The sequence below is a fragment of the Dreissena polymorpha genome, chromosome 15 (assembly GCF_020536995.1).
Source record: "Dreissena polymorpha isolate Duluth1 chromosome 15, UMN_Dpol_1.0, whole genome shotgun sequence".
Taxonomy (NCBI): Eukaryota; Metazoa; Mollusca; class Bivalvia; order Myida; family Dreissenidae; genus Dreissena; species Dreissena polymorpha.
In genome coordinates this window covers 39,854,174-39,881,356 of record NC_068369.1, presented here as the reverse complement: position 1 = coordinate 39,881,356, position 27,183 = coordinate 39,854,174, and the positions used below count along the sequence as shown (strand labels likewise).

General features: G+C 38.0%; 1 protein-coding gene across 1 annotated transcript in view; it reads left to right on the top strand.

Annotated features, from left to right (window-relative positions):
• LOC127859704 (telomerase protein component 1-like) overlaps window positions 1-27,183 on the top strand; it is a 118,531-nt gene that overhangs the window by 38,729 nt on the left and 52,619 nt on the right. The window contains exons 12-25 of the mRNA XM_052397212.1: window positions 1,965-2,181; window positions 3,935-4,115; window positions 5,739-5,975; window positions 7,225-7,370; window positions 8,328-8,399; window positions 14,200-14,358; window positions 14,700-14,876; window positions 15,398-15,463; window positions 16,564-16,746; window positions 18,470-18,583; window positions 19,268-19,388; window positions 21,132-21,314; window positions 21,893-22,068; window positions 23,728-23,875. Coding sequence (XP_052253172.1) covers window positions 1,965-2,181; window positions 3,935-4,115; window positions 5,739-5,975; window positions 7,225-7,370; window positions 8,328-8,399; window positions 14,200-14,358; window positions 14,700-14,876; window positions 15,398-15,463; window positions 16,564-16,746; window positions 18,470-18,583; window positions 19,268-19,388; window positions 21,132-21,314; window positions 21,893-22,068; window positions 23,728-23,875 — 2,180 coding nt within the window. The remainder of the gene's footprint in view (window positions 1-1,964; window positions 2,182-3,934; window positions 4,116-5,738; window positions 5,976-7,224; window positions 7,371-8,327; window positions 8,400-14,199; window positions 14,359-14,699; window positions 14,877-15,397; window positions 15,464-16,563; window positions 16,747-18,469; window positions 18,584-19,267; window positions 19,389-21,131; window positions 21,315-21,892; window positions 22,069-23,727; window positions 23,876-27,183) is intronic.

Sequence of the window (27,183 nt, the reverse complement as noted above, 5' to 3'; positions counted from 1 at the left end):
CTAAAATGTTATTTTTCATTTTAAAGAAGTATTTTCTTAGGAAAATGTTATTTTTCATTTTAAAGAAGTATTTTCTTAGGAAAAATATAGTTTAGGCAGAAAGCCAAAGCCTGACTAGCCTGTGCGCATAGTCCAATTATTTTCGAGTGTCTGACAAGCGTTATAATGGTTTCTTATTTTCATCCCCCGCCATAGGCAGAGGGATATTGTTTTGGCTTTGTCTGTCCGCCCGTCCTTCCGTCCGTCCAGCCGGCACTTTTGTGTCCGGAGCCATATCTTGGAAGTGCTTTGGCAAATTTCATTGAAACTTGGTATGAGTATATATATGGATAAGAGGATGATGCATTCCAAATGGCATTATACACCATCGAATAATAGCGGAGTTATGGCCCTTCGTATTTTGAAAAAATGCTTTTTTTGTGTGTCCGGAGCCATTGTTAGCTCATCTATTTTTTGAAAAAAAATTATGAGCTATTTTCATCACCTTGGCGTCGGCGTCCGGTTAAGTTTTGCGTTTAGATCCACTTTTCTCAGAAAGTATCAATGCTATTGCATTCAAACTTGGAACACTTACTTACTACCATGAGGGGACTGGGCAGGCAAAGTTAGATAACTCTGGCCTGCATTTTGACAGAATTATGTGCCCTTTTTATACTTAGAAAATTGAAAATTTTGGTTAAGTTTTGTGTTTAGGTCCATTTTATTCCTTAAGTATCAAAGCTATTGCTTTCATACTTGCAACACTTACTAACTATCATAAGGGGACTGTGCAGGCAAAGTTATGTAACTCTGACTGGCATTTTAACAGAAATGTCTCAACAAAATCTTGAACGAGTTAGAAAATGGTTTCAGTTGGTTGAAAAACATGGCCCCCAGGGATGGGGCATTTTTCCTTATACCTCTTCAGTAAAAACTTATTTACATTCTTAAAGTCACATTTATAGTCCAATCTTAATGAAACTTGGTCAGAACATTTGTTCAAATGATGTCATGGATGAGTTTGAAAATGGTTTTGGTCTTATGAAAAGCATGGCCACCAGGGGTCGGGGCATTTTCCCTAATATGGCTATTGTAAAATCTTGTTTACACTTTAAAGGCCACATTTATTGTCTGATCTTCATACAACTTGCTTAGAAGATTTTTCCCAATGATGTCTTGGATGAGTTCGAAAATGGTTCTGGTTGGTTGAAAATCATGGCTGCCAGGGGGCGGGCCGTTTTTCCTAATTTGGGTATAGTAACACACTCAAGAAGACACATTTTAATATTATCCAAAATTAATTAAACTTGGTCAGAATATTTATTTGAATTATATCTTGGATGAGTATGAAAATCGTTCCAGACTGTTAAAATACATGGCTGCCAGGGGGCGGGGCATTTATCCTATGAGGCTATAGTAAGACCTTGTTAACACTCTAAAAGTCACATTTATATTTCAATCTTCATGAAACTTGGTCTGAAAATTTGTTCTAAAGATATCTTGGGCTGCACAGAACAGGTTAGTTCCTTGGAATCTCTGGTGAGTGACTTTGGGCTTTCCAGGCCCTCTTGTTTCAAATTATTATTTCTATCACCTGAGTATTACAAATCGCTACATGTTACACGTGGCAACTTGGATGTAGGTCTTTGTCCTTTATTTGAAAAGTTCTTGTTAATCATGGTTATCTTGTTCTGTGAAAACTGGGATAAATGCATGAGCATTAAGTGCCTTAAAAGAATTACCTGTGCAGCTTGTGCAGGCTCATCAGGGATGACATTTAGCACTTTTATTGCATTTTTCTTAAAAAGTCTCTTCTAAACGAAAATTCAGTTAGACTGCACAGGCTAAGTTGGGACGACACTTTACGCACATGCATAAAGCCCAGTTTTACCAGAACAAGGCTCATATGAAGAATCACTACATATTGTTTGTGGCAATTGGGATGTAGGTATTTTTTCCATACTGTGAAAAGCTCCTCATTACAGAAGCAGCAATTGTCCAGGCAGCTGTAGAGGAGACCAGTACAGGGGGGACCCCCTCAAGCTCAGCCCCCAGGGGGTCAGGCAGGGGGAGGGGCAGGGGCAGAGGGAGGGGCAGAGGGGGCGGTGCTGGGGAAGGAGGGGCTAAGAAGGAGAAGCTGACAGCTGAAAACTGGTGGGCAGTGAAACAGAAGAGAAAGAAGGAGAAGGGTTCCAAGCCAAAGTGAGTGCGAGTGATACACTTCTTAAATTTTAAGACTGGATAATTTTGCATTAAGAATATGAAATGTAAAAAGAAACCTATAGAGGTGTGTAAGCTTTAAAGTCAATAAGAGCCTGGCTCTGGGAAAACAGGGTGTTTAACATGTATGTAAAGTGTTGTCCCTGAGTAGCATATGCAGTTTGACAGGGTGTTTAACATGTATGTAAAGTGTTGTCCCTGAGTAGCATGTGCAGTTTGACAGGGTGTTTAACATGTATGTAAAGTGTTGTCCCTGAGTAGCATGTGCAGTTTGACAGGGTGTTTAACATGTATGTAAAGTGTTGTCCGTGAGTAGCATGTGCAGTTTGACAGGGTGTTTAACATGTATGTAAAGTGTTGTCCCTGAGTAGCATGTGCAGTTTGACAGGGTGTTTAACATGTATGTAAAGTGTTGTCCCTGAGTAGCATGTGCAGTTTGACAGGGTGTTTAACATGTATGTAAAGTGTTGTCCCTGAGTAGCATGTGCAGTTTGACAGGGTGTTTAACATGTATGTAAAGTGTTATCCGTGAGTAGCATGTGCAGTTTGACAGGGTGTTTAACATGTATGTAAAGTATTGTCCGTGAGTAGCATGTGCAGTTTGACAGGGTGTTTAACATGTATGTAAAGTGTTGTCCCTGAGTAGCATGTGCAGTTTGACAGGGTGTTTAACATGTATGTAAAGTGTTGTCCCTGAGTAGCATGTGCAGTTTGACAGGGTGTTTAACATGTATGTAAAGTGTTGTCCCTGAGTAGCATGTGCAGTTTGACAGGGTGTTTAACATGTATGTAAAGTGTTGTCCCTGAGTAGCATGTGCAGTTTGACAGGGTGTTTAACATGTATGTAAAGTGTTGTCCCTGAGTAGCATGTGCAGTTTGACAGGGTGTTTAACATGTATGTAAAGTGTTGTCCCTGAGTAGCATGTGCAGTTTGACAGGGTGTTTAACATGTATGTAAAGTGTTGTCCCTGAGTAGCATGTGCAGTTTGACAGGGTGTTTAACATGTATGTAAAGTGTTGTCCCTGAGTAGCATGTGCAGTTTGCAATGGCTAATCAGGAGCAACACTTTCTGACCAAACCGGATTTTTGCTAAGAAGAGACTTCCTTTAAAAGTAAAATACCATAGAAGCGGAAAGTGTCCTCCCTGATAAGCCTGTGGGGACTGCACACTATAATCTGGGATGACACTTGAGATACATGCACTATAATCTGGGATGACACTTGACATAACTGATGACACTATAATCTGGGATGACACTTGACATACATGCACTATAATCTGGGATGACACTTGACATACATGCACTATAATCTGGGATGACACTTGACATACATGCACTATAATCTGGGATGACACTTGACATACATGCACTATAATCTGGGATGACACTTGACATACATGCACTATAATCTGGGATGACACTTGAGATACATGCACTATAATCTGGGATGACACTTGACATACATGCACTATAATCTGGGATGACACTTGACATACATGCACTATAATCTGGGATGACACTTGACATACATGCACTATAATCTGGGATGACACTTGACATACATGCACTATAATCTGGGATGACACTTGAGATACATGCACTATAATCTGGGATGACACTTGACATACATGCATTACGCCCGATTTTCCCAGAGCAAGACTAATATTTGTTTGCATAATTTATTAGAATACTTTTAAACATGTTTCATCAATTTCTGGATTTTGTTTACCAGGGAGACACCATTTGATAATGGGCTGATCAATCGCTACCGCAAGGCCCTAGACACAGCAGTAAAGATAGCCACGGTGTACAATGTCCAGCCCATACGAGGTCGCACAGTGATCCTGTGTGACGTTGGACCCAACATGACCGTGCCTTGTACAACGGCCAAGGGTTTTGGCAAACCTAGAACTGTGAGTTCTGTTGTGATATTGTTGCAACGTCGTGTGATTTCACCGCGAATAGTTACATTCAGTAGAAGTCATCATTATTATTGTTGTTTATAATTGTCAGTTAAACATTTGAACATTATTAAAAAGGTTGAATCTGGATTGTGATTTTCTTTACATTAACAGCCAATTTAAAATTACAATAAACAAACGCCAACAAGTTCAGAAATGTTGCTTAAACAAGGGCCTGGGCAAACAAAGTACCGTGAGTTCAGAGCCATCGATTAAGCATTTGAAATGCATTCTGGGAAAACTGGTCTTAATGCATTTGTGTTAAGTGTCGTCCCAGATTAGCCTGTGCAGTAGGGACAGGCTTATCAGGCATGGCACTTTTTGCTAAACTGGATTTTTGAAAAAAAACTTCCTTTAAACCGAAAATTTCATAAAAGTGGAAGGCAAACTGCACAAGCTAATCTGGGACAATATTTTATGCACAGACTTTACCTGACTGGCAAGCTTAGTTTGTTTAGGGATTAACTTTTTTAAATGCAGTTGTTAGTTACTTGTGTAAAGCGTTGTCATTTAGTTCTGATAAACCAGCTTAGCAATGAAAAGGGTCAGTGGGTAAACTGACTGCCATGATATAACTGTTGAAAACGACAAATAATAATGGTACAAATGAACTATATATTGACCAGCATATAGACAATTCTATGTGTTATAAATCATCCATTAATGTACCCTAAGGGGTACACTAGTAATGCGGTACATAACATAACAAGAGAGGGTTGTTTATTAGACCATAAATAATAATTACACGTATGAGGACATTTTGATTTTGAGTCTTTTATGATCTGTTTGTGTTCATGTTGCAATTGTAAGATGTACCTGTGTTTAAACAACCATGTTTGTAGTCTCTTACATACAATGTATGAAGAAACATAACAGATTTGGTCAGTTGAATACACTTGATTATCATATGTATCCACTACTAATGTACGCACAATTTATTTAGGTGTATAATAACAATAATTTTGGTATTTATTTACATCCTTGTACTTATGTTTAATTATTACCAGAAAATAAACTTTTGGGATGATGCTGTAGTAATTATGTAACAATGGAATGAAAGAGGGAAAATTATAGGTTAAATAATATGGAAGAGGGATAACTGATAAAAAAATCCTTCTAAAAGTCTAAGCACATATTTTTTGCAATAGTTTAAAAAAAATTATAAGATTATCTTAAGATAATCTTATAATTTTTTATAATTTTCATGCTATTTTTCAGATGAGTGTAATGAGTGTCCTGTTGGCTTCATGTGCAAGTGAGGCACATTTATGTGAGAGTGCGCTGGTCTTGTTTGAATGTATCGGATGAATAAAATATCATGGCTCTCTCTCGGAAAACAGGGCTTAATGTACGTGCGTAAAATTTCATTTCAAATTAGCCTGTGCAGACTGCACAGGGACGATACTTTCCGCTTAATTTTTGTTACTTTAAGCAAGTCTCTTCATAGAGAATATCCAGTTTAGACAGAGAGTGTTGTCCCTGTTTAGCCTGTATGGTCTGCACTTGCATTAAGCCCCTTTTTTCCAGACAGAGGCTCATTTATAGTTTATTCTGCATTTTTGTGTACTATTTCAGATGCGTGAAGTGAGTGTCTTGCTAGGCCTGATGTGCAAGTATTCCTGTGAGGAGAGCGTCCTGGTTGCCTTCAGTAGCTCAGAGTCACGTTACATCATCGTGGACCTTGACCCCGGCACCATCCTGGAAAACATGGCCGCCGTTCTAGGAGCGGACCTCTCACAAGGCGTGCCTGGAAAGTTTGAGGAGGGCCTACCTATGGATATCCTGTACGACCATTTACGAGACAGAATTCAGGTATACTTTCTTTCTTTCACCATTTTTGGAATGGTATTTTTGGCTTTGTGTTTTGGGAAAAATTGCACTGTTTTTACTAAAATAAGGGAATTTGTGTTGTTTTTAATGTTATATTTATGACCCCCTTCGAAGAAGAGGGGGTATATTGTTTTGCACATGTCGGTCGGTCCGTCCACCACATGGTTTCTGGATGATAACTCAAGAACGCTTAGGCCTAGGATCGTGAAACTTCATAGGTACATTGATCATGACCGGCAGATGACCCCTATTGATTTTCAGGTCACTAGGTCAAAGGTCAAGGTCACAGTGACTCGAAATAGTAAAATCGTTTCCGGATGATAACCCAAGAAATCTTACGCCTAGGATCATGAAACTTCATAGGTACATTGATCATGACTGGCAAATGACCCCTATTGATTTTCTGGTCACTAGGTCAAAGGTCATGGTCACAGTGACTCGAAACAGTAAAATGGTTTGGGGATGATAACTCAAGAATGCTTACGCCTAAGATCATGAAACTTATAGAAACATTGATCATGACTGGCAAATGACCCCTATTGATTGTCAGGTCACTAGGTCGAAGGTAAAGGTCACAGTGACTCGAAACAGTAAAATGGTTTCCGGATGATAACTCAAGAATGCTTACGCCTAGGATCATGAAACTTCGGTCAAAGGTCAAGGTCACAAAACGTATTCACACAATGGCTGCCACTACAACTGACAGCCCATATGGGGGACATGCATGTTTTACAAAGTTAACAGCCATTATTTATAATTATTTACTTAGGTAGAGCTAAATTAAAGAGCTGTAAAGGGAAATAAATTAAATGTAGATTCTAAAAAATCTTTTTTCTTAACTTTCAATTGGGAATTTAAGGCCATTATTTTGCAAAAATATATACTTTATGAGATTGGGAGTGGGGCTGAATTTGACAAAAGAAAACAATGCTGATGTAAATGAAAGTTAATAAGTTGATTGATTTTAATTGACATTTTCATATTCTGCTGACATTCTATTCATTAGTGTAACTTTCCTAGTTTGCGGATCTTAATAAATCATTCTGAAATTTTAAAGCAGAATTTTAAAGAATGTATAAAAAAAGTTTGAATGTCATATTGTTTCAGCTGCATAAAAGAAGCAGAAGGTGTTGTCCCTGATTAGCCTGTGCTGACTGCACGGGCTAATCTGGGATTATACTTTACGCATATGCATTAAGCCATTTTTAATTGCTATGTTTCCCAACGCCAGATTGACAACCTGCTGCTGCTGACGGGTGGCGGTTCCAGTGTACTGGCACAGCGCCGCACGGTGAGCGCCGTCCTTGACCTATACCGGCGCATCGTGAACCCTGACCTTCTCTATGTTAATGTCGGCTTTGCTGGGAAAACATGCGGGTATATGCACTCATATTTTTTTCTTAGACTTGTATTGTCCCCATCAATATTTATGATACAGGTCGAGGGCATCCTGTGCATACTGTACAAAGTTTATGTTAATATCCTACCATGATGTGATAAGGGGTATTGATGCACAAGTTGACAATAATATCTTATAGACACAAAATAATAATTTAGAGAATTAAAAAATAATAGGAAAAAAGGGAATAGGATTTTTTTTGCACTCCTGGTTTATTGCAGCTTTCTTTTGGTTCAAAAACATATTTATTTAGGGAGTCATGGGAAACATGGGCTTAATGCATCTGGTATCTGGGTGATGTTTGGGAAACATGGGCGTAATGCATCTGGTATCTGCGTGATGTTTGGGAAACATGGGCTTAATGCATCTGGTATCTGGGTGATGTTTGGGAAACATGGGCTTAATGCATCTGGTATCTGGGTGATGTTTGGGAAACATGGGCTTAATGCATCTGGTATCTGGGTGATGTTTGGGAAACATGGGCTTAATGCATCTGGTATCTGGGTGATGTTTGGGAAACATGGGCTTAATGCATCTGGTATCTGGGTGATGTTTGGGAAACATGGGCTTAATGCATTTGGTATCTGGGTGATGTTTCGTTTCAAGAAGGTTTGTTCTACCTATTTACCTGCTGTAGGAGAAAAGAACCTTTCAGCTTGGGATGACACTGAACACACAAGTGTTGAGAGTAAAACAACTGTATCTGTGTAACATTTCTTGTTGAGGTACAGGAGTTTCAATTTCAACTCTTGATATGCATCCCAGTTTCCCACAGTGCACCTCATATGTCTTCACATAAATTCCTTCATAACAAAATTGTTATGCAGTATGGCAATTCAACTTACTTGTATCTGGTGCCATGAAACACCATGAAATGTCATGCTGACGACTAAATATTTTACAGTGTTTGTGAAAGTGGCTTCTCTGCTTTCTAGGTTTGACACAGACATCAGGCCAGAGCATCCCAACAACATCTACATCACCGGCTTCAGTGACCAGATACTCAGGTTGGTGAAAAACGGAATAGAACACAGCCCTGCTGGGAAAAGGGGGCATCAGGCAGTTGGCACAGGCTAATAAGGGATGACACCATCTAGACAGGTTTCTATGCCCCCGGATCAAACGATCAGGGGTATATTGTTTTTGGCCTGTCTATCATTCTGTCCAAAAACCTTGGTTAAAGTTTTTCGATAACTTTTGCAATATTGAAGATAGCAACTTGATATTTGGCATGCACGTGTATCTCATGGAGCTGCACATTTTGAGTGGTGAAAGGTCAAGGTTATCCTTCAGGGTCAAAAGTAAAATATATGGCTTCAAAGCGGCGCAGTAGGGGGCATTGTGTTTCAGGAACACAGCTCTTGTTTTTTTTCATCTCAATATTTGTTTTAGAACAATAACTTAAATTTATTCTGAAAGTTGTTAGATTTTTGAGTGTTTTTCTTATACAGAGCTTTAGATAAGGTTTTATGAAATTCTTAACGTTACTACCAGATTTTCAAAAAGAATTCTTAACTCTGAAATTTTATTCTTAACGTTACTACTAAGTTTTGGAAAATAATTCTAAACTTTTCTAAATGACCTAAAAATAAGACTTATTAATTTCTGAATATAAATTAATAATATTTATTTTCGCGGAAACGAATGTTGTTTACTGGTTTCTATAGATACGATTACGGATGTAACGTTATGTACGGAATGCTTCGGTTGAGTTTGTTAAAACAATGTAATTACGCATTTCCGTACCACGTGATATTACGTCATTCCGCCTTTTGCAAACTGCCTGTGCTTTCGTTTGGATTGTAAACAAACTTAATTTAAATTAAATCTCGAATCATCTGAAATAATGCCGCGTGGAACAAAGCGGAAATTACCGGAAAAAGTGGAAGAGGTTGGAGAGGACGATACCCGGCTCTTACAACCGGACCCAGGTAGAGGCTTTATTGATTTTGAGAAGATAATAAGGGCATCTAAAATCGTTCCTCCTATTAATACACGTAACGTTGAGGGGTGCAGTGTTAGCGGGGAATCAACTCTAAGTTTCCCGGTAATCGAAAATAAACAAGTTCAATCTCTTGCTTCGGCTATTAATCAGGGTCAAAACATGATATAGTTGTCAGGAATTAACGCGCTTATCAAATGATGACTTGGCTGCGCACGTGCCAGCTGCATTGAAACAACAAATTTCTAGAGGCGAATATGTCAATTTGGCTTTACTGTTAAAAGGTGCCTTCGAATTATCCACTTTTTGTAACGGTAGTGTTTTGCAACTTTCGGCGGAGGGCACTCTTGAACAGCGCCCTAAGGAGTGTAGGGATAAAATTCATAACATCGAACGGTGGTCGGACGCTTTCTTGATTTATGCGTCAATCTACCATAGCACGTGACCCGATTAAGTGCAGGAGATTTTGCATTACATGTGGACAATTCGCGAGTGTGCGTCACGTCAGGGGGGATTTGCAGGGCGAGAGTATGATGAACAGTTTCATCTGCGCCAGGCCTTGCACCCTACGTCTTGGGCGTCAATCAATAATGATCTTTGGTGGCGATGCGTGCAAACACGGGCCCCTGAGGGACGCCAAAAGCTAATAACTTGTGTCACCACTTTAACGAGGGACACTGCATGTGGCCCAATTGTCGGTTTACACACGCATGTTCAGAATGCGGATCTCGACATCCGGTCATTAACTGTCCTTTGCGCCTCCACCCTATCAGCGTCGCGGGGGCGCCTCGTTTTCAAAGGGGACGGGGATTTCATTGATTTCGACCACGGCCCCAATGGCGCGGGAACAACCGTGGCACCCCAAATAGGTTCTAAATCGAACGCTAATTTTCCCTGTAATCATGACCTACTTAATCTCGCACAATCGCCGGTGAATAGCAAAATATTACGTGAATATTTAACATCGTATAATTCTACAGATCGAAATGACCATTTAAATGGTTTTTACAAATGGGTTTTTCAATGCATTATAACGGACCCAGAGTCAGTAGATTTAGTAAAAACTTAAAGTCTGCAATCGCAAATGCGGACATAATTCAAGATAAGATAAATAAGGAGATTTTGGCGGGGACGTTGGCTGGGCCTTTCAGAGAACAACCTTTTTCTAATTTCATGGTTTCCCTTGGCTTGTTGCCAAAAAAGACACCAGGTGAATTTAGGATGATTCATCACCTTTCTTTTCCAGAGGGAAACTCGGTTCATGACTTCATTGATAAAAAATACTCATCCACTCAGTACACAAATTTTGATGAGGCGGTTCACATGGTTCAAGATTTAGGGCGACACTGTAAACTTTTCAAAATGGATCTTAAGATTGCATTTCGCCTACTCCCAATTCGGCGAGAAGATTTCGAAATACTGGGCATACAGTTTAATGGTATGATTTATTTTGAAAAAGCATTACCATTCGGAGCTTCAGTCAGTTGCAAAACATTTGAACAGTTTTCCTCATTCCTTGAATTCTGTGTTAAGAGTAAAATGTCATCGGGCAAGCTTATACACTATTTAGACGATTTTCTGGGTGGCGATAAATCTGAGCTAGGTTGCCGCAAGGTGATGGATTCGTTTATCAATTGCATGCACGAGCTAAACGTGCCTTTAGCAACGGAGAAAACAGAAGGGCCCACGGAAATAATCGTGTTCTTAGGCTTAGAATAAGATTCGGCGTAACTAGTAGTCCGCATTCCTAAAATAAAAATCGTTGAGTTACGGGAAAAAATTCACACCATCGTGCAGAAACAAAAAAATTAACCTAAAGCAAATGCAATCGTTAATAAGGTCTCTTAACTTCGTGTGCAGGGCAATCCCAGTCGGCCGCCCATTTTGATTAATTAACACCACCTGTGGCATAACAAAAGCATTCCACCGCATACGTATAACACGTGCTGTTAGGCATGACCTTGAAATGTGGTTGACATTTTTGCGCGATTACAACGGCGTGTCGGTTTTCCATGACCGATACTGGATATCCAATGTTGACACTGAATTGTTTACACATAGTGCTGGCGGGTCTGGTTTCGGTTTTGGGATTTATTTTAAAGGTCACTGGTGTAACGCTCGTTGGCCTGATTTATGGCGGCAAAAGGGCGTAACTAGTGACATAACTGTTCTCGAATTATTTCCAATTGTAGTTGCACTGTTTCTCTGGGGCGAGGATTTAAAAAAAAAAAAAAAAAAGATTATGTTCAACAATTTTCGATCTGCATATAGTCTAAACAACAACTGGCCCGCGGATCAACATGTTGTTTTCTTTGTAGCCTATTGTTTTGAAAAGGGTCTATCACCTTAATCTATCAAGAGCTACATTTCTGGATTGAGTTATATTCATAAATACATGGGCTAATACGATATAAGTAACATTTTTGTAGTGAAAAAAATGCTTGAGGGCTGTTCTTGCTCGCGACAAACGGTTGATATGTGGGCACCAATCACTCGGAAGGTCTTGACGGTTATTATCTCGCAATTAGCAAAGGTGTGTTATAATGACTTCGAGCGCTCACTATTCAATGCTATGTTTACTCTGGCATATTTTGGTCTGTTCCGAGTCAGTGATTTGGTAGCAACAGCAACATACAGAAATCAGTTGCAAATAGCTGACGTTAGGGTCACGGGGGATAAACACGCCATACTGGTCACACTCAGGAAACAGAAAACAAATCAGCGCGGTATTCCGGTCACAATTAGGATCCCATACGAGCCGGAGTTTAAATGTCAGATTTTAAAAGTGTGTAATGGTCAAGTGGCCATTGGTATAAAAAGTGGTATGATCGCAAGTGTAGCGATCAAGTAAAAGTGTGATAAGTAAAAGTGTGATCGCAGATCAATCGCTGGTGTCGGCTGCGCGCTAAAAAGTTTACCAAGCACGAAATAGTGTCAGTGCCAATCGATTCCGCGACGCCAGGGTTTCTTCGGAGCGATGGTGTGCATCTGTCGGATGTTGGCCTCAAATTGTATTTGGATTGCATTCGCGACGTCATCTTAAAGTTCTGTTAAAGGGCCAATCCAGAATTTGTGGGGGATAAATTTGTGAAATTTATTGTGGCGGAAAATTCTGTTTGCCGGGGGTCGGATGGGCATGCACATTTATACATTTATCCGAATGGACTCTGTGACTACTTACGTAGTTTATCATCCTTGTCCTTTCGGGTAATTCCAAGTTATTAAAGTTTAAGCTTAAAAAATAAATAAAAAATAGTAGCAATACTGTAGGGTAAAAAACGTTTAGGTGTCAAATCGCTGGTTGAGCGATAAGTTGTATTTTAATGTCTGATTATATATGTAAAAAGGTACAAGTAATATTATCGCAAGTGTGGCGATAAAAGTGTGATCACAAGTGTAGTGATCAAGTAAAAGTGTTATCCCAAGTGCGAAAAAGTGTGATCAAAAGTGTAGTGATCAATGTCCGATTAAGTATATTATCGCAAGTGCGAAAAAGTGTGATCACAAGTGTAGTGATCAATGTCTGATTAAGTATGTAAAAGGTACAAAAAGTGTGATAACACAAGTGTAGTGATCAATGTCCGATGTATGTAAAAGATCACAAGTGTAGTGATCAAGTAAGTGTTATCGCAAGTGCGCAAAAGTGTGACTTCAAGTGTAGTGATCAATGTCCGATTAAGTAAAAGATTAAAAGATCACAAGTGTAGTGATCAAGTTAGTGTTATCGCAAGTGCGCAAAAGAGTGATCAAAAGAGTGATCACAAGTGTAGTGATCAATGTCCGATTAAGTATGTAAAAGGTACAAAGTATTTTCGCAAGTGCGAAAAAAGTGTGATCACAAGTGTAGTGATCAAGTAAAAGTCTTAGTGTGTCATTTAAAGTGTCATAGCGATTATCATGTAAAAGTGTGATCCAATGGTCAAGCGATTGGTAGAACTAGGTTTAGCCCAGCAAAGAATATGGTTCTTCCTAGTTCGGTCGCTTGATGAGCAATAGCATTTTTATTTCGGGTACGCGGTGTTGCTACTATAACGGTGTTACTTCACCTTTTGTAATTTTAACGTGTGCTCATCCACCTCCGGTAGGCATATTTTCAAAGTAACAGGTTTCCACGAGTGAGTAGCCGATCTTTCGGGGCTCGTGGTTACGACCGGCTGTTTTTTTTTCACTGCAGCCTTTTATATCCCACTTTTTACTCGTATAATATATTAAAGAGATCTGTTAGTGAATACTTTGTGCATTCTATTACATTTTTTTTTATGTTTATTGGGAGGCAAAATATTTTGGAATCGGGTCATTAAACTAGTTAAATGGAGTAATGTGTTGTTTTATCGTTGCAGTCGTAAAATAAATAATAATGGTTATTTTCATGCAAAAAATCAAAATAAACATACTAGCATCTTAATTTTAAGTTCAACAGTGTCTATTCAGTATTATACAATTTTATTTTTTTCAAATACCTTCATATGCCCAAACTGTGCTTAGATTGCATGCCTTCGATGAATTTTTACATATTTCACAATTAAAACGGGTCTCCCCTTCAATCTTTTCAATGATTGGCCACGGGAATCGTCCCTTCCACTCGTTCAATGTTTTTTGTTTAAGTTGCATGTGTTTAAACAAACACAATTGGACTTAAATTAAAATGATCAAGCAATAAAAACATTATGACAAAAAGGAGAAACTCTGATTAGAGATTCATTTGTAAAGTTCAAAGGATAGTTAGACATTTGAAAGGTGTAGTAGATGAAATGGGAGAAGTTTGGGTTGAAAAAAAAGTGTTATTTATTTTAAATGTAAGATTTAATTCTGGGAAATCTGAAGATTTATTTCTTTAAAATCGAAGACTTGCCTCCCCTTGGTAGGTTCATAGCCGAGCGAGGTGATGGGGGACAACTCCGCCACATTGAGATGATTGACGAGGCGTTCCAGCTGAGTTCCCTGCCCATGTTGCCTGGCAACAGGCCTGTCCCGCCCAGACTGGCACCAGAACGTATGCTGCAGCTCCCGTCACACATACCCAGGTACCCAGGGCCAACATTTTGCCCCATTTCCAATCTCAAAAGTTAAGATTTTTCTCATGACTGCCTAAAATTCCTAGTTGAGGGTTTTAAAATGAAATAATGATTTCAAATATTTTTTTCCACATTTATATTATCTCTTTATGCAGCTCTATAAGTTGAACATTATTATTAATAATAATATAATATTGAAACATTCTTAGCTTTAAATTTGTTAGCTAAAAAAAAGCAGCACCAATTTCCCAATTTTATTTAAAATAACATGATTCATCCCAATCCAAAATACTTAAGCCCCATTCCTTAAATGGTGGAAAAAAATCTCACTTCTATTTTCTCCCATGAAGATGGCGTACAGCCCGGGTATTTATATCGTCCACATTCCGAGACATGCACGGTGAGAGAGACCTACTGACAAGGTTTGTGTTCCCAGAGTTACGTGCCCTTTGCAAGCAACGCTTTATCAACGTTCACGAGGTTGACCTTCGCTGGGGCGTGACAGAGGAAGAAACCAGGAATGCTAAGTATGTCCATATAGTTCCAGATACTACAAGCAGTGTTTTTGGAAAACAGGGCTTAATGCATGTGCTTAAAGTGTTGTCCCGTTTGTGGGGTCTGCACAGTCTAATATGTGATGGCACTACCCGGGTAACCTAGAAACAAGAGACTTCCTTTAAACAAAGAATACCGTAAAAGCTGAAAGTGGGTCCGGGATTAGCCTGTGAAGACTGCACAATTTAATCTGGCATGAAACTTTACACACATGTCTTATACCAGTTTTCCTATAATGAGGCTTTGTTTTCTTTGTTTTATGATGAGTTTTCTTTGTTGTTTTTTTGTTTGCTAGACAAAGCAAAAGTTGTTCTTGATGCAAGACATTTTGGGGAGTAATTGTCCCGCGTTTTGGGTCCTTTGTCCACCTTCATCTATTTTTTTCTTTCAATGATTAAATAATAGGCAACAAGGATCACTAATTATGTCTTCTAATTAGGTTATAATACATTGTTTATATAATTGCCAGTATGTATTTTGTTTCTCTTCACAGGACTCTAGAGCTGTGCCTGACAGAGATCCAGAAGTGTCAGTTCTTCCTGGGTATCCTAGGTAACAGGTATGGCTACATGTTTGAAATGTCCACCTATTACTTATACTCAACCCTTTCCCGCTCAGAAGTTGAGTGAAAATGGCTTTTGAAACAAGTATAAAACCAGAATAGTGTGTGAGTACCTCGCAGTCTGTCCAGGTTTATGCTGTTTGCTGCTTATCAGTATCTTAGTATCTTAGGTTTGGGAATAAGTAATTGTCCCCTTCCAGTGAAACCGGAGGGGACTTATGGTTTGCGCTCTGTGTGTCAGTCAGTCAGTCAGTCAGTCAGTCAGTCAGTCAGTCAGTCAGTCAGTCAGTCAGTCAGTCAGTCAGTCAGTCAGTCAGTCAGTCAGTCAGTCAGTCAGTCTTCACACTTTTCTGGATCCTGCGATAACTTAAAAAGTTCTTAATATTTTTTCATGAAACTTGATAATGGATAGATGGCAATTTGGAGATTATGCACGTCATTTCATTTTGTTTCTACGTCAAAAATTTTGGTTGCTATGGCAACAAATAGAAAAATAAAAAAAACCTGACAATTGTGGAGTTTCTACGGTAGGGGACCATATTGCTTGACAATAGTCTTGTTTAAACATGGATCTAGTAAGAAAGGTCTTTATTTTCATTTGATTTTTTAAGGTACTACAAACCCATCAAAGTGCGTATCTTAGTGGTAACGAGTTAGTTGGAGCTTTTTTGCTATTGTGTAATTATTGGCTAATAAATCCAATTATGTCCATCCAACAACATGCATCTGCATACCAAGGGAGAATAGAATTAGATATTATTCTTCAGTCCAATCCCAATGCTTCATGTTTATATTATTGATGTAGTATGATATTATGACCATAAATACAGTTTATTTGTTTGAAATGAATATGAGCCTCCCTCTGTGGAAAGGGGGTTTAATACATGTGCATAAAGTCTTATCCCATAGTAGCCTGTGCAGTCCCCACTGGCTAATAAGCGCTGAAACTTAACGCCTAAATTGGTGTTTTGCTAAGAAGAGTTTTCCCTCAAATGAAAAATACAAGCGGAAAGTCTTGTGTGTTGTCCCTGATTAGCATGTGTGGACTCCACAGGCTAATCAGTGATTACACTTAATGCATATGTTTTTACTAACAGGTACGGCTGGGTACCGGACCAGTACATGGTACCGGACACAGACCAGTTTGCCTGGGTGCAGGACTACCCCACAGGACGGTCCGTGACAGAGCTGGAGATGCAGGCCGGAGCGCTGGGGCTGCTTCCTGGACAGGACATGAGGGCTCGTGCATTCTTCTATATTCGGGACGACACATTCCTCAGGTGCGTTATATTGTCAGAGTGTGTCCAACATATTTCTGTATAAAAGGGCAAAGCCACACTCAGTGTTCTGCGGAGAAAGAATCTAGAAGAGTACATTTGTCCTATCAGCCCTAAAAAATTGGGGACATTCTTAAAATCAATGAGACGCAAAAAGTATAAGTGTGTTAAACAACTAGTATACCTTTTATCCTTCATCTGTGAGCCTTTCTGTCCCTTTCATAAAGCACTGACAGTTTCTTTAGTTATTTGTTTTAGTTGTGTGTTTGTAATTGAATTAAGTTTTTGTTAACTATCAACTATGGTAAATGTAACTATTAAATTTGCTAGTCACATCAAGCTAAAGCCAAGAATAATCACGAAGCCAAAGTTCTTAAAATTTTCTTTCGGACTTTTTAACATCCGTTTTATCAGACGGCTCAGGCTGACTTTTTGATGTGGACGGGATGATTTTCAGTTCATGTTGAACAGAAAGAGTCACAGGGCTATCGTGCACCTTCTTAGATGTAGAGGGGGGACTTACTTGCTCCTTATCTGAAGTAGCTTCTATCGAACTACTCGATGATTTACTTAAAAAACTTAAATTTGTACTTTTTTTTTTCTTTGGCGACAACATTTTTGGAACTCTTCATTAGGAGGTATGCCTTTATGGAACAAGCGTTTTCATTTGCTGCCAAATGAGTGAGAATGTATCATCCAATAAATACTGGACTATCAAAGCGGTCCCTGAGCAACAAGCACCTGCCATAGCAGGAAATCCGCTAATCTAAGAAACGTTTAATGTGTAAGAATCGCTTTCCGATTTGTACTCAAGTCAAATCAGCCGCGACAAAATTCGCACCAGTTATTATTTTTACGCGACAAATGCAATTTCTGCACGACAATATCGTGGAATCGAGGCCTCGGCAGAACACTGCACACTTATGAAAAGAGTCTTTAGGAAACACTTAATAAAGAAAGCTACATACATGCTGTGTTCATTTTCACATTACATGTTACACACAACACTTGTTCATGTTTGCATATGTCCTTTGCACCATTTTCAAATTTAGTATGTAAGTTTTGTAGATTTAAGTTTAGTTGATGATGAGGAATAAACAAGGTGAGTGGGAATCCTGTTGATGGAAAGTGTTTGGCGTTTTATCTGAAGCTGTTAACAAAAATTGTTATTTTAGTCTTACATCCAGTAGATTCTACTTAAAACTATTTATTATCCCCCGCCATAGGCGGAGGGCTATTGTTTTGGCGTTGTCCGTCTTTCCCTCTATCCATCTTTCCGACCGTCAGGAGCTATATCTTGAAAGTGCTTTGGCGGATTTCATTAAAACTTAGTCTGAGTATATATATGGATAAGAGGATGATGCATTGTACAATGTACAAATGGCATTGTACACCATCTGTTAATAACAGAATTATGGCCTTTTGTATCTTGAAAAAATGATTTTTTAAGTGTCAAACAAAACACTTTTGTGTCCAGAAGCATATTGGCAGGGTGATATAAATCCAACGAATTTGCTTGTTATAGTGTGAATAGCCACTGACTAATAAATACATTCATAATTTTTTGTCCAGTGTGGAAACAAGGCATTCAAAAAGCTAAGGAAGTTTTTATGAAACAAAATTGTGCAAGGTTTTTCAATCATCAAATCTATTTCACCACAATTGTTTATCAGCTACATACAACATATGGACTAAGTGAATTATATCTCATGCATGTGGATTGCAGTGATGTCCCGAAAGCCTTCCTGGAAGACTTTGTTGACAAGTCTGACTCGAGCCTATACAACATGGCACAGCTGAAGAATAGGATCCGGACCAGTGGCCTTGAACTGTTTGACAAGTAAGAAACTATTGGCCTACAATTATAGGGGCCTGTAATGTAGTAAAAAGCACTGTTTTATGTGACTTTGGTCATAGAGGTGATTTTCTCAAACACAATTTTTCATTTCATGTGTTCTAAGTGTATGGTATTTTTTAATATCTGTCAATAGAACTAGTATGAAACGCTTTTTTCTATGACTTTTTCATAAAAAATAACAATGTTTAGTTTTTATTGTTTTAACTATCTTTTGAAAGTGTGATCATGCACTCATGGATGCAGTTTATTTTGGTGGCAATTTTTATGAAAATCCCATTTAATATCAATCATAAATGATGAAATTATGTATGCAAGTGTCTATTTCACTCATTATTTGTCAAAATTAATAAATATGAAAGGTACAACTGCTTATATTGAATTGTTTAAAAATACAATTCATTCCGAGATTGATGTCTTATTCCAACTTCACATCATATTTTGCATGAAAGAATTTTGAAAACATGTTGTCAAGTGAATGTGAAAATAACAAAGTTAAGCTTTTTGCAAAGATCAAGATATATCGGAGTTTATAAGTATGCCCTATTAAAATATATTTAAAAAAATAACATGTTTCAAGCATAAATTAACAGTTAACTGTGTCTCTCTTTGTTTTCATTTAAACATTTAGTGGCCACTTTAAAGATGCTTACAATGTCAATATTTCAGCTACCCATGTAACTGGGGCGGGGTAGTGGAGGGGAAGCCCATGGTTGCTGGGCTCGACCAGTTTGGAGCCCGAGCTCTCAACAACCTCTGGCTTGGCATACAGAATGAGAACCCGGAGGAGGTAAATATGGATTAGAACACAATTGTCAGTTATCTATGACAATCAATGCATTTATTATCCAAACATTTTACTTGAAAATCACGAAGTTGCCTTATATATAGGCGATTGCCAACTACTATATCTCACAATGTTTTACAAACACACAAGGTTAAGCTGTTTAAAGTGTTGATGAATGGATTTAAATCCTTAAATGACTATTTTCCCACTATAAAAATGCAAATTTATTGCGCATATCTTGGAGTCAGCCATTTTGAACTGATGAAATTGTAAAAAATATATATAATGCAAATATATAATGCAAAAATGTTTCTTTATGTGTTCTTTCTCAAATGTTTATTTTAAGGATCCAGCACAAAAAAAAATTAGCAGTGCTCTGGGAAAACTGGGCTGAAAGCATGTGCATTAAATGTTGTCCTTGATTAGCATGTGCATTAAATGTGGTCCTTGATTAGCATGTGCATTAAATGTTGTCCTTGATTAGCATGTGCATTTAATGTTGTCCTTGATTAGCATGTGCATTAAATGTTGTCCTTGATTAGCATATGCATTTAATGTTGTCCTTGATTAGCATGTGCATTAAATGTTGTCCTTGATTAGCATGTGCATTAAATGTTGTCCTTGATTAGCATGTGCATTAATGTTGTCCTTGATTAGCATGTGCATTAAATGTTGTCCTTGATTAGCATGTGCATTAAATGTTGTCCTTGATTAGCATGTGCATTAAATGTTGTCCTTGATTAGCATGTGCATTAAATGTTGTCCTTGATTAGCATGTGCATTAAATGTTGTCCTTGATTAGCATGTGCATTTAATGTTGTCCTTGATTAGCATGTGCATTAAATGTTGTCCTTGATTAGCATGTGCATTAAATGTTGTCCTCGATTAGCATGTGCATTAAATGTTGTCCTCGATTAGCATGTGCATTAAATGTTGTCCTTGATAAGCATGTGCATTAAATGTTGTCCTCGATTAGCATGTGCATTACATGTTGTCCTTGATTAGCATGTGCATTAAATGTTGTCCTTGATTAGCATGTGCATTTAATGTTGTCCTTGATGAGCATGTGCATTAAATGTTGTCTTCGATTAGCATGTGCATTAAATGTTGTCCTCGATTAGCATGTGCATTAAATGTTGTCCTTGATTAGGATGTGCATTAAATGTTGTCCTCGATTAGCATGTGCATTTAATGTTGTCCTCGATTAGCATGTGCATTAAATGTTGTCCTTGATAAGCATGTGCATTAAATGTTGTCCTTGATTAGCATGTGTATTAAATGTTGTCCTTGATGAGCATGTGCATTAAATGTTGTCCTTGATAAGCATGTGCATTACATGTTGTCCTTGATAAGCATGTGCATTAAATGTTGTCCTTCATGAGCATGTGCATTAAATGTTGTCCTTGATTAGCATGTGCAGTTTGCCAAGGCTAATCAAGGATGACACTTTCTGCTTTTGTGGAATTTTTTGTTAAAAGGAAGTCTCTTATAAAGAAAATCCAGTTAAAGAAAAAGTGTTGACCCTGATTAGCAATGCAGACTGCACAGACTAACCTGGGACGACACTGTACACAATTGCATTAAGCCCTGTTTTTCCAGAATGTGGCTAAGGTGCATAGTTATTTCACCTCTCAGACTAAAAGCCATCAAAAAATTAAATTGCTACTCATCAGATGTCAACATACTATTGTTTTCTCAGAACAAGGCTGAAAACATAAAACAAGTTCTGACCATAACTCCCTACAGGCGGCCATGTTGGATGAACACACCCACTGCACGGGCCTTCACGACAGTTATGTGCACCAACAGAGGGCGCTGTTTGTTGGACGCACCAAGCTACGTAAGGAGTGCCTCAAACTTCTGTCCGAGATGAAGTCTGGGGTTGTGTGCCTCGCTGGGAAACCAGGCTCCGGGAAATCTGCTCTTTTAGTGAGCTTACCTTTCTTTTTCCTTTTTTTCAGTGTGAACAATTTTGTTTTGGGTGTAGAATATTTTATGCATACATACAAGCATGTCATATACAGAATATTTCATGTACAGCTTCTTGATAGGTGCATAAATATAGTTGTAAACATACATTCGTATACAATTCATATTGTTTTTACATTTAAGAAAAAAAACTAGTTCAAGTTGCTTATTTTATTAAAAAAAATGATGGTGCTCTTTAACCCTTTTTTTATTACTTAAGAGCAAATTGAGTATGGCTACATGCAACCACAATAAAACCAGAACACTGTGAGTAACTGGCAGGCTGTTCAGGTTTTATGCTGTACGATGCTCATCAGTAGCTTAGTGATTGAAATGAAGCCTTTAAAACTTAAATCTATTAAGGAAGATCTTTAATATAATTTGATTTCTAATTGACTACAAAGAAAATGAGTATCCGAGGAGTAAAGGTTTTAAAAAATTGGATGAATGTGTTCTTTAAGCATTTAATAGTTTATTTGCCATGTGCTGTATGGCCCATATTTATGCCCCGACAATTCTTTCTTGTCTTTCCCCTGCAGGCAAGTCTGATACATGAGTACCAGGCTCTCAAGATGTGTGACAGCAGCCTTACGATTCTCACGCACTTTGTGGGTGCTGCGCCGGGGTCCACCAACATCCTCGCAACACTGTGCAGGCTCTGTCACGAACTGAACGCACGCTTTTCCTTGCAGATGGAAGTACCAGAGGACTTTAAGTAAGCTGGGATTGTTTTATTATTAAATGATTTTCTTTTTGACCTTTTCTCTGGGATAACAGGGCTAAATGCATGTGGGTAAAGTTTCATCCCAGATAAGCCTCTGGAGTCTACACAGACTAAACAGGGATGACACTTTACCCCTGAAGAGGATTTTTGCTAAGAATCGACTTCCTCTTTACGAAAAATACCACAAAAGTTGAATATGTTGTCCCTAAGTAGCCTGTGTGAACTGCACAGGCTAATCAAGGATGACACTTGATGCACATGAATTAAGCCCATTTTTCCAAGAGCAAGGATATCAAATTAATTTCTATTTGTTCGTGTCCTTATATCAATTGTATTTCTAAATATGATGTGTAGCAATTCAGCTATGATCGTCTCATTCTGAGCTGTGAATAGCCATGTAACTGAATAATACATTTGTTGGATATACAGCAATAATCTTTTTATTTTCTCTTGACTCTGTACATACATTTATAAAATTGAAATGATAATTACATTCATTTTCCTTCTCTGGACTGTGGATTGTTTTTTTTGTTGCATTTGATTGTTAGAAAAAGTAATCTTAAGTGAATATATTTAATTAATATAGATTCTTAATCAGCAAGGTGAAAAAAATCTACCTTTGTGACATTTACTATTACAAGGAAGAGTCTATAAAACACAGACATAATGTTGACAAAATAAATGGTGTCCCAAATAAGCCTTTGTGATACTTTACATAAGTACATTGATAACCTTAAGTACATTAATACATTGTGAACATTAGTACATTGAGTACAATAGTACATTGATTACATTAGTACATTGTGTGCATTAGTACTTTAAGTACATTAGTTCATTGAGTACACTAATACATAAAGTATATTGAGTGCAATAGTACATTCAGTACATTGGTTAATTCAGAATTTTAGTACATTGAGAAAAGTAGTAGATTGAGTACATAAGTACATTTAGTAATTAGTTCATTTAGAACATTGTGTGCATTACTAAATCGAGCACATTAGTAAAGAAGTACATTGAGAACATTAGTACATTGAGAACATTGGTACTTTGGGTACATTGGTACATTAGGTACATAAATACATTAGTTCATTGAGTACATTGGATGCATTTAGTACATTAGTTAATCAAGAACATTGGGTACATTTGTACATTGAGTGCAATAGTACATTTAGTACATTAGTTTATTGAAAACATTAGTTAATTGAGCACATTAGTATATTGAGTACATTAGTTCATTGAGAACATTAGTATATTGAGTACATTTAGTTCATTGGTACATAGAGTTAATAAGTTATTAAGAACATTAGTACATTTGGTACACTGAGTACATTGAGTGCAAAAGAACATTGAATGCATCACTACACTTAGTACATTAATAGATAAGTACACAAAGAACATTAATACATTGAGTACATCAGTGCCCTGAATACATACATACATTGAGTACATTAGTACATTAGGTACATTAGTACACTGAGTACATTAGTTAATTGAGTAAATTGGATACATTAGTCCATCAGTTAATTGATTACATTATAACATTAGTACAATGAGGAAAGGATTTGACATGACATGTCTTACATTTATTTTAAACCCTAATAAAAATAAGGAAATCATATGAAGCAGCATGACTTGTTGTGTATCCCCCAGGAATATTGTGCCACGGTTTGAGGAGATGTTGACAGAAGCTGCCACCTACAGTGGTTCCCCTGTTGTGCTCTTCTTGGATGGATTTGATGGAATGGACCCTGCCCACCTGCCTCATAATCTTGACTGGCTGCCAGAAACAAGTATCAAGGTTGCACTGCACTGAATTTTTGTTTTGACTAGTCCACTTTTGGAAACCTTTATCTATCTTATTGGTAAAGTTTATGTGGATATGTGTGTCCAAGCCTTTCCTGACTGTAACTTTGTACTTTTCGATAACTTACCATAAATGTTCAATGTCCATAAACCATAAAACACCCATCTCCCTATTTTTAAGTTCAAGGTCACACTAAGAGGTGAAAGGTCAACATTGGCCATATAACAGTTTTTTTCAGACTGTAACTTTGGTATTCTAATGACTTTCTAATATGATGTACAGTGTAAGCTGCGCTTAGGCTAAATGGGACTTCATGCATGTGCGTACAGTTTTGTCCCAGATTAGCCTGTGCAGTCTTTTAAGCTCACCTGAGCACAACGTGCTCATGGTGAGCTTTTGTGATCGCCATTGGTCCGTCGTGCGTCGTCCGTCGTGCGTCGTCTGTTGTTAACATTTTGCCTTGTGAACACTCTTGAGGCCACATTTATTGTCTAATCTTCATGAAATTTGGTCAGAAGATTTGTCATATTGATACCCCGACCTAGTTCGAAACTGGGTCATGCTGGGTTAAAAACTAGGTCACTAGGTCAAAAAAAAGAAAAACCTTGTGAACACTGTAGAAGTCACATTTGATGCCCAATCTTCATGTAACTTTGTCAAAATGTTTGTCTAAATGATACGTTGGTTGAGTTAAAAAATGGTTCTGGTCCGTTGAAAAACATGGCTGCCAGGGGGCGGGGCAGTATTCCTTATTTGGCTTTAGAGAAACCTTGTGAACACTCTAGAAGTCACAATTTTTGCCCAATCATCATGAAACTTGGTCAAAACATTGGTTTTATTGATATCTTGGACGAGTTCGAAAATGGTTCAGATCGGTGAAAAAACATGGCCGCAAGGGGGCGGGGCAGTTTTTCTTATAAGGCTATAGTAAAACCTTGTTAACACTCTAGAGGCCACATTTATTGTTCAATCTTCATGAAATTAGGTCAGAAGATTGGTCTCAATGATATCTTGGATGAGTTTGGAAATGGTTACGTTTGCTTGAAAAACATGGCTGCCGAGGGGCGGGGCATTTTTCCTTATATGGCTATATATGGCTATAATAAAACCTTGTGAACACTCTAGAGGCAACATTTATTGTCCAATCTTCATGAAATTTGGTCAGAAGATTGGTCTCAATGATATCTTGGATGAGTTCGAAAATGGTTACGTTTGCTTGAAATACATGGCTGTCGAGGGACACTCGCAAACTATCATAAGGGGACAGTTAAGGACAAGTTGCATAACTCTGGTTGTCATTTTTACGGAATTATGGCCCTTTTATTACTTTGAATGTATGGTTACATTTTGTGTTTAGATCCACTTTACTTCTAAAGTTTCAAGGCTATTGCTTTTAAACTTCAAATACTTTCATGCTATCATGAGGGTACTGTAACTGGCAAGTTGAATTTGACCTTGACCTTTGAATGACCTTGACTCTCAAGGTCAAATTATTAATTTTTCGCTAAAATTGTCATAACTTTTTTATTTATGATTAGATTTGATTGCTACTTTGACAAAACAACTCTTACCTGACATACCACTATAGACTCCACCCAAACCATCCCCCATGCCTCCCCCAAATCCTCCCTCCCCCCTCCCCCCCCCCTCCAAATCCCCCCTCAATCCCCCCCATTTTTTTTAATTAAAGATCACCTAATAAATGACCATCATACCCTCAAACTATACCCCCCACCCCCACCCCCAAATTTTTTTTTATGCCCCGGTAGGCTGGCATATAGCAGTTGAACTGTCAGTCAGTATGTCAGTCAGTCTGTCCGTCCATCCGAAAAAAACTTTAACATTGGCCATTACTTTTTCACTTTTGAAGATAGCAACTTGATATTTGGCATGCATGTGTATCTCATGGAACTGCACATTTTGAGTGGTGAAAGGTCAAGGTCATCCATCAAGATCAAATGTCAAATTTATGGTGTCTGTCCGTCCTAAAACTTTAACATTGGCCATACCTTTTTCAATATTGAAGATAGCAACTTGATATTTGGCATGCATGTGTATCTCATGGAGCTGAACATTTTGATTGGTGAAAGGTCAAATGTCAAATATATGGCGTCTGTCTGTCCGAAAACTTTAACATTGGCCATACCTTTTTTAATATTGAACAAAAGCAACTTGATATTTGGCATGCATGTGTATCTCATGAAGCTGCACATTTTGAGTGGTGGAAGTTCAAGGTCAAGGTAATCCTTCAAGGTCAATTTTTTTTTTTTTAATTCAAAGCGGCGTTCTCATGAAGCTGCACATTTTGAGCGGTGGTAGTCCAAGGTCAAGGTCATCCTTCAAGGTCAAAGGTAAAAAATAAATAATTCAAAGTGGCGTTCTTATGAAGCTGCACATTTTGAGTGGTGGAAGTTCAATGTCAAGGTCATTCTTTAAGGTCAAGGTCATCCTTCAAGGTAAAAGGTAAAAAAAAAAATTTTTTCAAAGGGGCGTTATCATGAAGCTGCACATTTTGAGTGATGGAAGTTCAAGGTCAAGGTCATTCTTCAAGGTAAAAAATAAATAAATATTCAAAGCGGCGTTCTCATGAAGCTGCACATTTTGAGTGGTGGAAGTTAAAGGTCATCTTTCAAGGTCAAGGTCATCTTTCAAGGTCAAAGGTAATTTCTTTTTTTAATTTTAAAGCTGGGTTCTCATGAAGCTGCACATTTTGAGTGGTGGAAGTTCAAGGTCAAGGTCATTCTTCAAGGTCAGGGTCATCCATCAAGGTCAAAGGTAAAAAAATAAATATTTCAAAGGGGCGTTATCATGAAGCTGCACATTTTGAGTGGTGGAAGTTCAAGGTCAAGGTCAACCTTCAAGGTCAAGGTCATCCTTCAAGGTCAAAGGTAATAAAAAATATTTCAAAGCGGCTTTCTTATAAAGCTGCACATTTTGAGTGGTGGAAGTTCAAGGTCAAGGTCATCCTTCAAGGTCAAAGGTAAAAAAAACACATTTTGTTTTTTTCAAAGGGGCGCAATAGTGGGCATTGTGTTTCTGACAAACACATCTCTTGCTTTTTTTTAACATGGTTAAAAAACACAAATATTTATTTTTATTATTTTATTTTTGAAATACCGTCCAACCATCCCACCCAATAATCCCCCCCCCCCCAAAAGTTTTTGTGTGTGCATTTTTTGGCATTTTTGGAAGATAATATAATAAATGACCACACCCCCACACTATACACCCCTCTCCACTCCACCCCTCCCTCCTTTGTGATTGAAATTGAGATAGGTCACTACACCTTTAAAAAGACAAAT